The following is a 19,139-nucleotide window of genomic DNA, read 5'->3' as shown; positions in this document are numbered from 1 at the left end:
GTTTTCAAGTTTGGAGCCAATGAAGCTCTTGACCATGAAGCCTACACCAGATAGGCGTCGTTCATCCGAAGGCTTGCCAGACCAGTAGAGTGTGTAGCCCGCGCCGCGTTCTTGGAGGCTGCCTACATCTGCCAGGCGGACTTCACTGAGAGCGGCTATGTCGATGTCAAGTCTGAGGAGTTCATGTGCGATGAGGGCAGACCGACGTTCAGGTCGGTGGCTATCAGCCTTGTCTAGCATGGTTCTGATGTTCCAGCATGCTAGCTTGAGTTTGTGAGCCTCTTTTGAGGGGGAGGACTTGGAGGGGGAGGACGTGGAGGGGGAGGACGTGGATCTGTCCTCGGGCCTGCGCAAAGGAGCTTTTAGGTGGAGTGCAGTGCGCGCAGTACTGGCCCCACCCTTTACACCCATGGTTCGTGCCGTGGCCGAGCAAGCTGGGACGTGGCAGCGAGGTCCTTGGGTCGTAGGTTTTATATCGAAGTGGCCTTCTCCTATGCAGGTTTATTACCCGGGCTGGAGGGGTCTGCCTCCCCTCCTAGGTCGGTCCATACTGCCCGGACCGGGGCCGAGGCCGCCGCAGCTCTCCCTGTGCCCGGACTGGGGCCGCCGCCTCCAACTCTCTGCCCGTATCGGGGCCAATGGATAACTTCAATCCCAATGGATAACTCCCATCAAAGTTCTCTCCTCCTCATTGCTTGAACGGCACCATATTGAACCTACTGTGGTGATACGACCATCAACCTACTGCAGGGGATGATATCTGTACCCTGCAGGAAGACCACCTAAGGGGCTGACTCCACCTGCCCACTGTCAATCAGCTGATCTGAATAGACCACCTAAGGGGCTGACTCCACCTGGAGCTATTAATCACACAGCACACAGCCCAGCGACTGCCCCCAGTCCTCCTGTAGGAGCTATTAATCAGCTGATCTGAATATAAACCTGAGCTTGCCCCTCCTGAGCCAGTCACACAGACCTTTACTGGAATAAAGCCTGTTGTACAGTCTTCTGAGTTTTGTGTTTGTTGGCTGCTATCTCAGCGCACCTCAATTTATTCCAGTAAAATTTTTAAAGAGAGACCATGGAGAAGTTTCTGACGATCAGGAACCTGGAGATCGACCTCCAACATCCGGATGCCCAGGCACGCTTCCAGATCTGGAAGCACATGATTGAGGCGATCAACACCAACCAGAAAATTCTTACGGTGCTCCGCACCAACCTGGGCTCATGAGATTTCCAAGCCATCAAGGACTGCACGGACTATGAACCTGTGATGGCCGTCCTGGAGAGCATGTACAAGCCCCCGACAAATGTGCTCTATGCCCGGTACCTGCTCAGCATCAGGGTGCAGAAGCCAGGTGAGACAACAGATGCCTATCTGGGGGCCCTGTGTGAGCTAGTCCACCCATGCCTGGCTGAGACTGGGGTGACCAAAGGGGATGTGGTGCGACTGATCTGGAATGCCTGCATGCAAGGGCTGCGCTCGAGGAGTGCAGACAGAAGTTATCCGGACAATGGAGGTAGTCCGCTCTCTGAAGGCTGCAGCTCATCATGCAGAGGTCTTTGATGCCCGACTCCCACAACCCTTGGCCTGACAGATGCAAATGACCGCCGTCGCTGAGGGGCCCTATGTGGAGGAGATGATCGCAGCTGCTAGGGCAGCTCGCCCCTATAAGTACTGTGGGTCCTGGTGTGGGTCAGACAGGCAATCCTGCAAAGGCTGCACAGTGAAGAACTCGCATTGCTCCCAATGCGGGAAGAAAAACCACTTCGCCAGGTATACCTTTCCAGGCCTGTCAGGAGCGCTGCAGCCCTCCGCGACTAGCTGGAAGCCCTCCCGAATGCCACCACATGCAAGGACCGGGCAGTGCTATTACTCACCCCACCACTTCCACCCTCACCGCTGACATCACTTCCGGCCCAGCCACCAACCCGCATTGTGCTCACCCCGGGCACCGCCATCTTCCTCCGGATGACTTCTGCCCGCACCAAAAGCATCACTTCCACCAATTCAGATAACGTCACTTCCCGCTTTGCTGCCGTTCGGGTCACCCAACTGCACCATGTGCGCCCACTGGGCATTGCCAGGCCCCGACTGTACATCGATGGGACGACATGGTCAACATGGGTGTGTACTCAATTGCCCACCCGCCACACACCACACCCTGGAAGGAAGCCGCTGGCCGCTACTCACCTCATCCATCGGGGAGCAGTGACTCGGACCCTAAGATGGTCCGAGCGTCCACCACTTTAAAAAGGGACACTCCCCATGGACTTGGGTGCTCAGTGATGGACATCGCTGTCAATGGGAAGGTAACAAAATGGCTGTTTAATAGCGGTAGTACTGAGAGCTTTGTGCACCCGAATATGGCCCGGACACTAATACTCAAAATCTATCCTATGAACTTTTTCAACTCTTTTGCTGCCTAGGACCACTCCATCATGGCCCTCGGGCGCTGTACAATGGAATTAACAGTGGTAAGTGGGGGGAATACAAAGGATTCAGACTCCTGGTCATGCTCCAGTCCTCTTAGGGCTGGACTTTCAGTGCCACCTCCAAAGCCTTACCCTTGCCTTCGGCAGGGCTCTCCTCCCACTCAAACTCTACAGCACACAGCCCAGCGACTGCCCCCAGTCCTCCTGTAGCCTCTCCATGCTATGGATAACTTCTTCCAACTTCTTCAACTACCTTATATCAGATTGAAAGCCCATACCTGCCAAGAGCAGGCACTATTGCATGGCTGAAGTGAGGCGGCTTCTGGCGGAAGATGTTATAGAGCCCAGCACCAGTCCTTGGAGAGCCCAAGTCCTCGTGGTGAAAGTGGGTAGCAAACTGAGAATGGTAATCGATTATAGCCAGACCATTAACTGGTACTCCCAACTGGCTGCCTACCCCCTACCCCGAATAGCCGACATGGTCAATAAGATAGCCCACTATAAGGTCTTCTTGACAAATGACGTAAAGTCAGCCTACCACCAGCTCCCAATCCACAACCGGGATAAACCATATACCGCCTTCGAGGCAGGCAGGTGCCTCTCCCAGTTCTGCCAGGTCCCATTTGGTGTCACTAAAGGGATCTCTGTTTTCCAGTGGGAGATGGACCACATGGTAGACTGGCACAACCTAAGAGGGACCTTTCCGTAATTGAACAATGTCACCATCTGCAGCCATCACCAGCAGGACCATCATGACAACCTGAAGAGATTTGTCTGGACGGCCAAGGAGCTGAACCTCACTTACAACAGAGAAGTGCATATTGAGGAGTCACGTGATGGAGTAGTGGCCGGTCAGGGAACTCCAGCTCTCTCCGGAAATGTTTTAAAAAAATACACAAAACACAAAGGCACAAACATAAAAATTAAAACAAAGTGAAAGTAAAGGTGGGAAGAAAATGGCAGCGAAGAAAGAAAAGTCGAAAGCAACGGGAAGAAGAAAAGAAGAAAGAACGTCGGACGAAGAAGGTGAAGGCTTTACCTGTCCGAGGAGGCCCACCGCGGAGAGAGAAGCCCGCTCCCTCAGGTCAGTGGAAGTCCCGAGCTCGGGACTACAAAAATGGCTCGCGGAGCCAAGTAAAAGTGCACAACCGCGCATGAAAAAAAAAACAGACGGGAGGGGGGACCAGCTGAGGAGTCGATCTTCACAGCTGAGGATGACAGCTGCAACACAACAACAGAAAGAGAACAAGAAAGAAGAGAATAAAAAGAAAACAAGGAAACAACAGATGACCAACCCAGAGGAAGATGAAGAAGAACATAGAGAAATGGAAGAAGGGAAAGGCAAGACAATGGATATATATTTTTTTAAAGAATATATGGAATCAGTAAAAGAATGGCAATTACAAGAATTTAGTGAAATAAAAAGAATTAAAAGTGCAGAAGAAAAAATGAATAGAATAGAGATGGTCATGTCAGATATAGGAAAAAGAGTGAACAATGTGGAAGAATGAGAAACAATCGTAGAAATGGAAATAGAGGACTTAAAAGAGAAATTAGAAGAATCTAATAAAAAAGTTAAAGAGACACAAGAGCTGTTAGCTCAGAAGATAGATATAATGGAAAATTATAATAGAAAAAATAATATAAAGATAGTGGGCCTTAAGGAAGATGAAGAAGGCAAGAATATGAGAGAATTTATAAAAGATTGGATCCCCAGGGTCCTAGGAAGACCAGAATTACAGGAAGAAATGGAAATAGAAAAGGCACATAGAACACTAGCCCCTGAACCACAGCCACAACAAAAACCAAGATCCATTTTAGTAAAATTCCTAAGATATACGAGAGAAAATATATTGGAGAAAGCAATGAAGAAAATAAGAGAAGACAAAAAGCCACTGGAATACAAAGGTCAAAAATTTTTTTTCTATCCAGACATATGTTTTGAACTCCTGAAGAAGAGAAAGGAGTTTTATACAGCAAAAACGATCCTATGGAAAAAAGGATATAAATTTATGTTGAAGTACCCAGCGGTACTTAAAATAGTTATTCCAGGGCAGCAAAACAGACTATTCTCGGATCCGGAGGAAGCACGAAAATTTGCAGAACAACTACAAGACAGACAGAGAGATGAAGACATGTAACGAGAGCAAAAATGACCACGAACTATATGTATGTGTGTATATGGATATATATATGTGTGTGTGTGTGTGTATATATGTGTGTACATGAGTGTATCCGTATTTAAAGGAAAATATATAGAGTATAGATAAGAATTAATAAGGGAAAGAAAGGGAAGAGAGGAAGTAAGGAGGGAATTAAGAGTGACCTTTGTTATATATGAAAATTGAAATCTTTTCTGGGGGGGCTGGGTGGGGAGGAGTTACGGTCACTGCGAAATCAGTTGACACTTGCGAGTGAATTCGCAAATCCAAATGGAGAGGGGAGATGTGGTTGCCCGACAAGGGATAAAGGGCAACTCAGGAAGGGGAGGGGATAGTGGGGTTAAAGAAATCTTAGATAGGAGAATAAGGGAAATGTTTGATGTTTTAGAAATGTTGTCTTATAAAGTGTTCAAAACAAGAAAGCAGAAATGGATAAGAAGGAAAGGTGATGATGAGGAAACGGAAAGGAAAGATAAACAAAGTATGAAATGGCTACGTTGAGCTATATAACTTTAAATATTAATGGAATACATAACCAAATCAAAAGGAAGAAACTGCTAAATTTACTGAAAAAAAGAAAAAAATTGATATAGCATTCGTGCAAGAAACACATTTAACTGAAATGGAGCACAAGAAATTAAAGAGAGATTGGGTAGGACATGTAACAGCAGCGTCATATAATTCAAAAGCTAGAGGAGTAGCTATACTAATCAGTAAAAATGTACCAATTAAAATAGAAGAGGAAATAATAGATCCAGCAGGGAGATATGTAATGATAAAATGTCAGATATATTCGGAGTTTTGGAATTTACTTAATGTATATTCACCTAACGAAGAAGATCAAAAATTTATGCAAGATATTTTTTTGAAGATAGCAGACACGCGAGGGAACATACTAATAGGAGGGGATTTCAACCTTGATTTGGATTCAAACATGGATAAAAACTGGGTAAAAAATTAACAGAAAGAACAAAGTAACCAAATTTATAATTAAATCGATGCAAGAAATGCAACTTTTGGATATATGGAGGAAACAACACCCAAAGGAAAAGGAATATTCATATTATTGGGTTGACATAAAACATACTCAAGAATAGATCTATTCCTGTTATCAGCTCGCATGCAAGACAGAGTTAGAAAAACAGAATATAAAGCTAGAATATTATCGGACCACTCACCCCTGATATTGACAATAGAGTTAGAGGACATCCCTCCAAGAATGTATAGATGGAGATTAAACTCCATGCTACTTAAAAGGCAGGATTTTAGAGAATTCATTGAAAGACAAATTAAAATGTACTTTGAAATAAATACGGATTAGTGAAAGATAAGTTTATACTATGGGACGCAATGAAAGCGTTCATCAGAGGGCAAATAATAAGCTATGTAAGCAAGATGAAGAAAGACTACAATCAGGAAACAGCAGTTGGAAAGGGAAATAGTAAAAATAGAAAAAGAATTAGCAATGAAGGAAGACACAACTAAAAGAAGAGAATTGGCAGATAAAAAAATAAAATATGAAATACTACAAACATATAAGGTGGAGAAGAACATAATGAAGACAAAACAGAAATATTATGAACTAGGAGAAAAAACGCACAAAATTCTAGCATGGCAGCTTAAGACAGAACAAACTAAGAGAATGGTATTGGCATCAAGGAAAAAAGACAAACAAATCACATATAATCCAACGGAGATTAATGAAAACTTCAGAGAATTCTACGAACAATTACACCAAACTGAAAACGAAGGGAAAGAAGACAAAATAGATGAATTTTTAACTAAAATTGAACTACCAAAATTACAAACAGAGGAACAAAATAAATTAACAGAACTATTTGAAATAGTAGAAATACAAGAGATAATAAAAAAACTACAAAATAATAAAACACCAGGAGAGGATGGATTCCCAATAGAATTCTATAAAACATTTAAAGATTTATTAATTCCTCCCCTCCTGGAAGTAATCAACCAGATTGATAAAACACAAAGCTTACCAGATTCATGCAATCAGCAATAATTACAGTAATACCAAAGACAGGGAAAGATCCACTCGCACCAGCGTCATATAGCGTCATATATCTTTACTTAACACAGATTATAAGATAATAGCTAAACTATTAGCAAACAGATTAGCCGACTATGTACCAAAAATAGTAAATCTAGACCAAACTGGATTTATTAAAAAAAGACGAACAACAGACAATATTTGTAAATTTATTAACTTAATTCATGCAGTAGAAGGGAATAAAGCTCCAACAGTAGCAGTTGCTTTAGATGCAGAGAAGGCCTTTGACAGAGTAGAATGGAATTATTTATTCAAAGTATTACAAAAATTCAGTTTACCAGAGAAGTATATTAATTGGATTAAAGCATTATATAAGGGGCCATTGGCAAAAGTGACAGTAAATGGATATATATCAAAGCAATTTAACTTAAGCAGATCAACAAGGCAGGGATGCCCACTATCACGCTTATTGTTCGCGTTAGCTATAGAACCACTAGCAGAATTGATAAGAACAGAAAATAAAATAAAAGGGATAAAAATAAAAGCAAGGAATATAAAATCAGTTTATTTGCAGATGATGTTATAGTATACTTAACAGAACCAGAAATATCAATAAAAGAATTACATAAGAAATTGAAGGAATATGGAGAAGTGTCGGGTTTCAAGATTAACGCAAATAAAAGTGAAGCAATGCCAATGAATAATGCGGATTTCTCAAAATTTAAGAAAGAATTACCATTCAGATGGCAAATGCAAACAATACGATACCTAGGTATACAAATAAATAAAAATCTCGGCCATCTATATAAACTCAATTATTATCCACTAATGAAAAAATTACAGGACGACTTAGAGCACTGGAAAGACTTACCACTAACACTAATAGGAAGGATAAACTGTATTAAAATGAACATTTTCCCAAGGATACAATACCTATTTCAGGCATTGCCAATACACTTGACGGAGAAATTCTTCAAGGAGTTAAAGAAAATAATAAGGAAATTTTTATGGAAAGGGGGAAACCAAGGATAGCACTAGATAAATTAATAGAATGGTATAAACAAGGAGGCTTACAACTGCAAAACTTTAAAAATTATTATAGAGCCGCACAATTAAGATACCTATCAGATTTTTATCAAACAAGGGAAAAGCCAGATTGGACTAGATTAGAACTAGATAAAATAGGGGAGAAGATACCTGAACATATATTATATAAATGGGATGAAAAATTGGTACAACGTAGGAATTCTCCATTATTACATCATCTGCTCAATATTTGGAAGAAGATTCATGTAGAAAGGAATAAAACAAATTACCAATTACCAAAACTAATACTGACACAAAATCAGTTAATCCCTTTTACAATAGATAACCTTTCCTTTAGAGAATGGGAGAAAAAAGGGATCAAAAGAATAGAAAATTGCTTTTCAGGAAATAAATTACTATCCTTTGAACAAATGAAGGATAAACATAATATAACTCAAAATACAGTGTTGGCATACTACCAACTGAAATCCTACTTGAAGGACAAATTGGGAAGCAGTCTGAGGTTACCAGAGGGAAGTAATTTTGAATATGTGATTACAGACACAATGATAATCAAAAAATTTACAACAAATATGTATATTAAACTGCAAAAAAAGGAAAATGAGGAAACAAATGGTAAAACTAAACAAAAATGGGAACAAGATTTAAACATAAAGATAAAGAAGGAAACATGGGAGAAGTTATGCTCTGGAACTATGAGAAATACAATAAACACGAAGTTACGTATGATACAATATAACTGGATACACAGGCTATACATTACACCTCAAAAGTTAAATAAATGGGACCCAACAGTATCTGACAGATGTTTTTGCTGTAAAAAGGAAATGGGAACAACAATTCATGCAATCTGGACATGTGAGAAAGTGAAAAAAATTTGGGAAGATCTAAACCAGATATTAAATAAAATCACAGAAAGCAATATACCAAAAAACCCAGAGATCTTCCTCCTAAGTAACATAAAAAACAAAGAATTTGGACTTGATTTGGATGGTGCACAAAAAAGATTTGTTAGGATAGCCCTAGCTGTAGCAAAAAAATGTATTATGTCAGCCTGGAAATTAGAAGATAACTTGAGAATACAACAATGGTATATAGAAATGAATAAATGTATTCCATTAGAAAAAATTACATATAATTTAAGAAATAATATTACAATATTTGAACAGATATGGGAGCCATACATGAAACACAATAGAGAAAACCTACCGGGGACATCTACCACCTAAAATGACAGAAGGAGAATGAAATGAAAAGAATTGACTCAGTGGAATTTCTTGTTTATTTTTATTGAGTGACAACATTGTTTGAAGGGTTTAATGTATCTTAGATTCTGTACTTTAAATGAATGGGAGGGGAGGTAGGGAGGGTGGGATGGGAAGAGGGAGGGGGAGAAAACAACACTGTATATATTTGAAAAGAAAAATGTATGTATCTTGATCAATGTGGTTTATAGTGTGAAAAATAAAAAATTTTAAAAAAAAGAGAAGTGCATATTCAGCACCATCCGCCTCACCATCCTTGGGTACATCATGGAACATGGTGTCATTGGTCCTGAACCAGAATGCATGCACCACTAATGGAACTGCCCCTCCACAACACATTCAAGGCCCTCTGCAGGTGCCTTGGGCTTTTCTATTTCTCCCAGTGGTTGCCCCATTTTTCAGACAAGGTCTGCCCACTGGCCCAAGCCACCACCTTTTTTCACCCCGCCCCAAGGCGCAAGCAACTTTCGCTCACATCAGACAGGACATCGCTGATGCCAAGATACACGCCATAGATGAGGACATCCCATTCCAGGTGGAGTGCAATGCCTCTGATGTTGCCCTTGTGGCCACTCTCAACCAAGGGGGGAGTGATCCATGGCCTTCATCTCCAGGACTCTTCATGGTTCAGAGCTCGGGCACTCCGCCATTGAAAAGGAGGCCCAGGTGATCACGAAAGCGGTCTGCCACTGGCGCCACCACCTGGCAGGCAAGAAGTTCACCCTACCCACCAACCTATGCGCAGTGGCTTTCATGTTCAGCACAACCCACAAAGGCAAAATCAAGAGAGCTGGCCACGTTCAACTACAACATCCAGTACAGACCAGGGAAGTTCAACGATTTCCTTGACACCCTGTCCCGGACCTGCACCATTGTGCAGTCCATCCAACTGTAGGCGATGCATGACACCCTTTGTCGCCCAGGCAGCACGCACCTGTACCATTTCATCAAGTCCCGGAACCTTCCCTTCACTGTCCAAGTCAGGACCATGATCGAGTCATGCAGGATCTGTGCAGAGTGCAAACGCGCTCCTTTTGCCCAACATAAGCCCTTGTCATCAAGGCCACTCGCCCTTTGAACAGCTTAACATAGACTTCAAGTGCCCCCTGCCTTCTATGAACAAGAATATCTACTTCCTTGCGGTCGTAGAGGAATACTCCCATTTTCCCTTTACAATTCCTTGCCTTGACACCTCCACAGCCACCGTTACCAGGGCACTGAGAGAGATCTTCACCATGTTCGGATACCTGGCATTCATCCAGTGATTGGGGTCCAGTTTCATGAGTGAGGACCTGTGCCAGTACCTTGTAGCGCGAGGCATTGCACCTAGTCGCACAACTAGCTACAACCTGAGGTCCAATGGGCAGGTGAAGCATGAAAATGGGTGATCTGGAAGGCAGTCCTCCTGGCCCTGAGATCCAAAGGCTGGTCCGTTGACTACCAGAAAGAGGCCCTCCCTGAGGCATTCCATGCCATTAGGTCGCTCTTGTGCAATGGCTACTAATCAGACCCCTCACGAGCGCCTTTTCTCATTCCCCAGGAAATCGGCGACTGGGGTCTCCCTCCCAGCTTGGCTCATCTCCAGGACTGGGATCCTCCACAAACACATGTGGGCCCACATCTGACCCGCTGGTAAAGCAGGTGCTCCTCCTCCACACCAACCAGAACTACACCTACATCAGGTTCCCCGTGGCCACGAGGACACTGTCTCGAGCAGAAATCTGGCACCAACAGGGGCCCCACGCCTCCAGCATCATGACTACCCAGCCCAACGAGAGCCCCACCTCTAGCGGACCACACCCACCTGGCCACCTCGCCCCGGACAGATGTACGGATAGACACCACACTGCCCACATTGACACCCACCACAGCTATGCTGGACCCAGCCAACCCTCAGGCAGCAACCACGCCCTCGCTGACCTTTGACCAGGAGCCAACCCTGCAATGGACCCAAAGACTCCAATGGCCGCCAGACTGCCTGAATCTGTAAACACCTTTCCTTCCTTTGGCTTGGCTTCGCGGACGAAGATTTATGGAGGGGTTAAAAGTCCACGTCAGCTGCAGGCTCGTTTGTGGCTGACAAGTCCGATGCGGGACAGGCAGACACGGTTGCAGCGGCTGCAGGGGAAAATTGGTTGGTTGGGGTTGGGTGTTGGGTTTTTCCTCCTTTGCCTTTTGTCAGTGAGGTGGGCTCTGCGGTCTTCTTCAAAGGAGGTTGCTGCCCGCCAAACTGTGAGGCGCCAAGATGCATGGTTTGAGGCGATATCAGCCCACTGGCGGTGGTCAATGTGGCAGGCACCAAGAGATTTCTTTAGGCAGTCCTTGTACCTTTTCTTTGGTGCACCTCTGTCACGGTGGCCAGTGGAGAGCTCACCGTTTAACACGATCTTGGGAAGGCGATGGTCCTCCATTCTGGAGACGTGACCCACCCAGCGCAGCTGGATCTTCAGCAGCGTGGACTCGATGCTGTCGACCTCTGCCATCTCGAGTACTTCGACGTTAGGGATGAAAGCGCTCCAATGGATGTTGAGGATGGAGCGGAGACAACGCTGGTGGAAGCGTTCTAGGAGCCGTAGGTGATGCCGGTAGAGGAGCCATGATTCGGAGCCGAACAGGAGTGTGGGTATGACAACGGCTCTGTATACGCTTATCTTTGTGAGGTTTTTCAGTTGGTTGTTTTTCCAGACTCTTTTGTGTAGTCTTCCAAAGGCGCTATTTGCCTTGGCGAGTCTGTTGTCTATCTCATTGTCGATCCTTGCATCTGATGAAATGGTGCAGCCGAGATCGGTAAACTGGTTGACCGTTTTGAGTTTTGTGTGCCCGATGGAGATGTGGGGGGGCTGGTAGTCATGGTGGGGAGCTGGCTGATGGAGGACCTCAGTTTTCTTCAGGCTAACTTCCAGGCCAAACACTTTGGCAGTTTCCGCAAAGCAGGACGTCAAGCGCTGAAGAGCTGGCTCTGAATGGGCAAACACCACCCAGCATTGTTTACACCCCCTCCCCAGGACAATTTTAAGGGGGTGAATATGGTGATACAACCACCAGCCTACCACAGAGGGGGACTTGTGTAACTGCAGGAAGATCACCTAAGGGGCTGACTCCACCTGGTCGGCTATCAATCAGCCGACCTGAATATAAACCTGAGCCAGCCCCTCCTGAACCAGTCACACGGGGAGCCACCAAGGCATAAACTGGTGTTCAGACTTTTACTGGAATAAAGCCTGTCTTTTGAGTTTTGTGCTTGTTTGCTGCTACCTCAGGGCACCACACCTACAGCTTAATTTCTGTGCTGCAAAAGTAATTTGATTGTTTATCTAGAACTCCCACACTTCTTGTTCCAAACAGATTCCAGAATGAGCTGTGTTTATAATAAAATCCTCTCACACCCCATGGCCTTTTCCCTTCATGTTGTTTATTTCTAAAGCACTATAAAATGTTCAGTACTTTCTTTTTTTTAAAATATATTTTGAATGCTTCAAGTCATACGTGTATTCACATTCAAAATTAATATACTGCATATTAATATATAATCATACATGATGGCTTTTAAAACCCAAATCTAATTTACCCTCCCCCCAAAAAAAAAGTTTTTAAATTCCCAAAATGAAATCGATAAAGAACACAGAAAGAAAAATAGAAAGCAATGTCTTAGAACCAACATCCAAACTAGAATAATCTATTTTTCTTGACTTTACCAAGTTCAGGAAGTCAGTATGAATTTCATAAATACAAAAAAAGGGAAGTTAAAATTACATTATTATGTTGTTAGATTCCATTATATCTCTTATCATCATTATATTGAACATTCAAAAACATCATTTCACAAATATAGGTTCCATATTTTCAAAAATATATTAGGATATCTATTTCTTACCACAGATATAATCATCTCAATAATATACAGCTTCACCTTCTTCCATTTCTGAATAATAATTATCAAGTTGCTTTTGCAAGATATTGCTAAAATAGCTCCTGCAAATTCTTTTCAAAACATATTAACTATGACCATTTCATCAAAATCCAATTATTCAAAATCTTACATCTCTTCTTCCCCACTTCTTTAACCCAGTAAATTCAACTCTCCCTTAAACATCTCTGATCCAAAAGAAAAGTAAAAAAGTAATAAAATTAATACATAACTGAAACATATAACCATTTACAACAACCTCCCCCCCCCACAGAAATACTGTACAATATCAGATAGTATTATCCACCCCCCCCCCCCCCCCCCTATTGTTGTCACAGCAAAAAGACCAAGACAGCAGGCTGTGAGCTTATTTAGTCCAACTGGTTTACTTTGAAGCTCGTGCTGCAGCCTTTAAGGCTGTCCTCAACCCATCCCTCACGTTCCAGAATTCACATCACACTGATGTAAGCACGCATGTGCTCTTCCTATCTGCACAGGAAGAGAAGGACCCGCGACGCCATATTTACCACGGCTACCCCACTGACCGCGTGTGACAAGCAGGGCTGATTTGCTGCTACAATTGTACGTTGCCACAATACAAACATTTCAAGAAAATATTCATTACTCCTATATTTCAATCCAAATGAACAGTCAACAAACAATTTCAGTTCACATTAATTTCCAAATCTTCTTAATCAGCCTCCTTCATTTGGGTGATACAAACTTATGAAGAAAGAAATATTCATTAAGTCTAGATTTTAATCTGAATGAACAGTCAATGAACAATTCAGTTCACATTAATTTCAAAATCTTCTTAATCAGCCTTCTTCATCTTTGACACTTGAACAACCTGTGTAGCACTTGACAGATCTTTTTTGAAAACTGTAGTCCACCACACCAACTGATCGATCCATATTAAACTTTGGAAGTGACTGCAAAATCCATAGCATCTTCAATGGGAGGACTGTTGTAGGGCGCCAGAAAATGGGAAGACCACCTTCCCCACTCCTTTTGAGAAGAAGCAGAGGAGATGACCCACAGGATGATGACACCGGTAGCAGACCAATGAGTGGCTCGGAGGCCCATGTAGGTTACATGCTGCAGGTGACTGTGGTCAAGGGCTCACACTAAGCTGGCTTGAGATGAGCTGAAGGGGTACCACGTATCAGAACCATGGACTGCGAGAGCACTGGAGGAGAAGCCATGGACATTCAGTGTCACTAAGGGTCTCTTTTGGTTCCCTTTCTTTCGCTGTAAGGAGTGATGATAGCAAATCTTTGCTTCACTGTAGACTAAAGGAAATTTCCTGTAACTTGTCTAAAAAGTTATTTGGAGGAAACAAATGCAACAAACTCACATTTACATCAAAATGTTAAATGGCACTTTTTTTCTATTGTTTTCTTTGACTCAAAGTGAATTATCTCACATCTTATTTCCAAGTTGTGATCAAATGGTCCTGGAGCAAATTCTATTCTTGTTGTTGAAGAGTAAAGACTATATGCATCAATTTGAGGTTGACTGTTATCCACACGTCCCATGAAGGGTTGTTCTCCTTTGAACCACCTCACTTCAATTTCTTGAGGAATATATTGAGCCAACGAAACTGTGAAAGTTGCCATTTTGTTTTCCTCTAGAGGTGTGGGGTGGCATTTGATTTCAGACACAGTTGGGAAATGACCTTAAAATGAAATAGAATATGAATCAGTTTAATTTTCTATGGCCGATAGCTTTTCTCAAAATTCTGGTAAATCAGTTATCTTAAATATCTTTCATTTAGAAAGGTCAAATACTAAACTTGGTCAGCAGGCAAGATCACGAGAAACAGTTGGAAGAAACTATGAAATAAGAGAAAAATCAGATAAACATTGAAATAACACGACCAAAAGAAGGCTAAAATAAATCTCCATGTGGCTAAATATATCCACAGCGAGCAACAAAATTGAATATTGAAAATTTATGGAGTCTAATAAAAAAAATATTAGAATAGAAATAAAAATAATATTGAATTACTGAGCAGTTGGAACTGGTTAACATCAGGAAATAGGTTGATTGTGTTTCTCATTAGTCCTTAAGATACCTAATAACACCACCAAAATTATTTTATATGATATCTCCATGTATATGTTACGATGCTCTTTATTGACTACAGTTCAGCTTCAACACCATCATCCCCTCAAAACTGATTAGAAATCTCCAAGACCTGGGCCTCAATGCCTAAACTGTGTAATTGGATCCTGGATTTCCTCACCCCAATCAATGAAAATTGGCAAGAACATCTCCTCCACATTATCATTCAGCACCAGAGCTCCCCTGCTCTACTCACTTTACACCTATGACTGCATGGCTCACTATGACAACACCATTTAGAAAATTTGCTGACAATACCACAGCCGTGGCTGTATAAAAATGGGCGATGAGGCAGCAAACAGGAGGGGCAATACTGAACTAATAACAACCTCTCACTCAATATCACCCAAACCAAGGAGCTGAATGTAAACCTCAGGAAGGAAAAACTAGAGGTGCACGATCCAGTGATCATTGTGCAAATCAACAGAAGAGAGGGCAAGCAAATTGAAATTCCTGGGAGTCAGTATCTCCTGGAACCAACACACAAATGTCATCATGAAGGAAATACATCAGCACATCTACTTCCTCAGGAGTCTGCGGAGGTTTGGTACGACATTGGAAATTTTGGCAAACTTCTTCAGCTGTGTGCTGGAAAGTGTGCTGACTGGGTGCATCACAGGGACACCGATGCTTCTGAGTGAAATGCCTTGCAAAAGGTAGTGAACATAGCCCAGTATAAAACAGGCAAATCTCTCCCCACCATATATATGGAACACTTGTCGTCGGACAGCAGCAGCAATCATCAAGGATCCACACCATCCAGCACACACTGTTCTCACTGCTGCCATCAGGAAAGTGGTATAGGTGCTATAAGACTTGTCCCACCAGGTTCAGGAACAGATGCTACCCATCCATCATCAGATTCCTAAATCACAGACTCATTTAAGGACACTTACTTTGCACATTACTGAATTTTTTTCTGTAATTACAGTTTGTTTACCATTCTTTGTTTACATTTCTCTCTTTTGTGTACGCCTTCCTTTCTTGAGTACAGTTTACATTATCGATAACTGCCTGGCCCATAGGAAAAGGAATCTCAGGGTTGCATGTGATGTCATGCATGTACTCCAACAATAAGTATGAACTTGAAATGCACCAAGTGTCTTTTTGGCTCTAAACATCACATCTTTAAAACAAGACTCAACTGTTATCATAAACCTACTGAGGGAGCAGTTAAGGTGCAGTGATTGAACAAATTTCAATCCACAAACAGAATACCACCTCATTAAGCCTAAACTTCATCGAGCTGAGAATTTTTTTCCCCCCCAGAGAGCAGCAATCTGGAGTCACAAACAAGATAGATCTGACAAGATAGCATATTTCCAATCCCAGTCCATTGGTGAATAAAGTAGGTGTTAAAAACAACAAAAGTCCTAAAGTTGATAAAGTTAGCATTCTGTTCCAAACTGGCAATACTGCACAATCTTGTTTGGTACAATATCACACATTATTTCACGGGTTCACAATTTTAGGCATTAAAAAAATAATCCTTTTGTATAAACTTGAAAAATGGATGTTCTTCGACTCAAGACTTCTTAAATGAATGAAAGTATTAAGATTTGAGGAAAATTATGCTTGTTCATTTATTTGGGGCCATACTGGAAAACAACATTCTTGTACAAAATACTTAATTCGAGGAAAACTGCACTTGGTTTATGACTATGATAAATTCAGTTCTCATTAAAAAAATCTTGGTTATCAGGGTTTTGCACGAGTTTAACATACCTGGAAGCGGTAAACGCAACTCTTTTCTAATAGGGTCAGATGAAATTCGAGGTTTCACTTCAAAAGCAAACATCTTATCGTAATGGAAAGCTGTGACTGTCATCACCAGGCTGGAGCATAACTGAGAATATCCTTTATTCTTCTCAGTGACTTGATTTGTGACTCCATCCGTGATGGGTTTTTCATCAATTAGCCAGTTAGTGGAAATTTCATCTTGATAAAAATTGGTGACATTGCACTTAAGAATAAGAGAATGGCCATAAAATGGATTTTCCGGTTCCATGATGATTTCAGAAACTTTTGGAATTCCTATTTGCGAGGGGGAGAAAAAGACAACAGTTTACATATTGTTCTTTATTATTGTTTATAGTGTGCTCTTCTGAGCAATTGTGCATTTTCCAAGAACAAGTACTCTTCTAATCTGATTAAATTTTTTTGAAAAATTCAATCCTGATAATAGTTATTAAAGCAAGCCACTATTCACTGCACTACATTTCAAGTGCACATTTGATGTGTTGGTTTGAAATTCAAAACAAAACCTAGTGTTCTTGATTAAATTCAAAGCCGGGCTGTAGAAGTGAAATGACAAAAACTTTTCCTGTATTTGAGTCAAAAACACAATCAAAATCATTAATGTAAAAGCCAAATGATTGACAAATAATCACTTTGTTCTCTAAACCACATTAAAGTCAATGTAATCTCAAATGCTAAAGCAGGTTGGGCCTGATGCAGGATTCAAGTGGCAAAAGGCCAAGGAATCCCAAGCATCAACATGGCAGTCTTTGGGCTCCAGTGGGGGAACTAATGATGGAGTGAACCTATTCTCCAGTATAATGTTAAAGAACCAGCAGTGGGTTCCACCAATGGAATTCATGGGGAATCCAACCAAACCCACAGTATGATGAGCAACACTGTGGTCCACTAATGAATTTCAAGGTGCGCCCAGCAACTGAGAGTGAAGCAGTTGTCTTCACACCTTCCAGTGAATCCTCACCTTCTATTTTTGACAATGCATGCTGAATACACAATTCTGGGCAATGGATTTTGGACGGCTGATCACAAAAATCACCTTAAATTTTTCCTATCGTGTTCCTTTTTTTAAGATGTAACCTGCTCTACTTTAAGTCCACTTCAAGTATACACAACCATGAAGCGCAACATTTCATTGAAAACTCATTTTCTGGGCATACCATTTTAATTGTGTTATTTGTATTCTCCTTATGCTGTGTACATCATGAAATGTCAATGAAAAGATTGAAAAATTCATCTTCTCACTTGGACTTCCTCCCTGCTGATCTTGGTGCAGTCAGTGACAAACATGGTGAAAGGTTTCACCAGGACGTTGTGACCATGGAGAAGTGGTATCAGGGAAACCATCACTGGTGGCCTGTTAGTGATGGGCACTGACACGAAAGGCATCAGGTGCTGAGTACAAACGAAAATCAGAGGGAAGACATTTATAGGTCAGTTGAACTAATGCAATGTATCTGCATCATTATGTGATTAAACATGCTAAATTCAATTAAAGTTGATTTAATGTTTCTCCAACTTCATGTGTGATACAGAAAATGTGACTATCTTTGTGTTCACCGTTAAGTTTTCTATCATAATTCCCAATTACTTTTCAGGAAGCAAATCTTTTTGAAAAAAAAAAATGCTGTTAGTGATATAGCATGTTTTTAAATGCAACTGCTCGATGACAGTCAGAAAGACCTGGGCATTTCTCATTTTGTTGTAATAATTACATACATTTTCTGGCAAACTTTGAAGCAAATTGCATTTCTGATTAAAATCAAGTATTGCAACTTCAAAATAGCCTTAAACAAATTTCTTCTTCAAAATTTGACTGATAAGTACAGAATATTACCATAAAGTTTGCATTCCATGTATATATCAGCTCCCTTTAAAAAAAAAACACAAATTTTCCTCTAACATCTTTGTGGCATTAAATCTTTGAAAATGTTCATATATCTTTGGAAATATAAAGATTGCTAGAATAGTATAAATGCAATTCAGTACATAAATAATTCATACCACCAAGGTGCAAGATTTGAAAGCTCTTTGTAAGTTTGTGCAAAGTCTGAATATGAAGAGCCTCCACTTTGATTTCAATTTGATGATCTTCTTGTAAAATTACATATTTCCACAAACTTTCGCTGTTGAAGAGACCAGTAGTTTTATCTATCTCCGGGATGGTGGTAGTGATTTCCCTATCATCAATCCTCTTATCATTTTTAAACCACATGAACTGGATTTCCTTTGGAAAAAATCCATGTGCACGGCATAGGAATGTTGTTTCCTCTCCTGGATTTGGGAATTGTGGTTCAAATTTTAGGTTGTCAATTAATGGTGAAGACACTGTAAAAAAAAACATATACACACTTTGGATGATAAAATGTAACAATTTAACAGTCACAATTATCTCAGATTTGAGCTATCAAGATTACTGCATGGATTAGAAT

The 19,139-nt window shown here is 41.5% G+C and overlaps 1 protein-coding gene across 1 annotated transcript in view; it reads right to left on the bottom strand.

The window, feature by feature from the left end:
- Window positions 1-13,152: 13,152 nt before the first annotated feature.
- The window catches only part of LOC138743289 (uncharacterized), a 43,307-nt gene continuing 37,320 nt past the window's right edge, over window positions 13,153-19,139 (bottom strand). Inside the window, exons 9-11 of the mRNA XM_069898387.1 lie at window positions 18,712-19,035; window positions 16,678-16,986; window positions 13,153-14,503 (exon numbers count right to left, since the gene is read on the bottom strand). Of these exons, the coding sequence (XP_069754488.1) occupies window positions 14,190-14,503; window positions 16,678-16,986; window positions 18,712-19,035 (947 nt within the window). The 3' untranslated portion in view covers window positions 13,153-14,189. The remainder of the gene's footprint in view (window positions 14,504-16,677; window positions 16,987-18,711; window positions 19,036-19,139) is intronic.

This window comes from Narcine bancroftii, chromosome 1 (genome assembly GCF_036971445.1).
Source record: "Narcine bancroftii isolate sNarBan1 chromosome 1, sNarBan1.hap1, whole genome shotgun sequence".
NCBI classification, from domain to species: Eukaryota; Metazoa; Chordata; class Chondrichthyes; order Torpediniformes; family Narcinidae; genus Narcine; species Narcine bancroftii.
The sequence above is the reverse complement of the archived record's forward strand: the minus strand, read 5'-3'. Positions and strand labels throughout refer to the sequence as shown.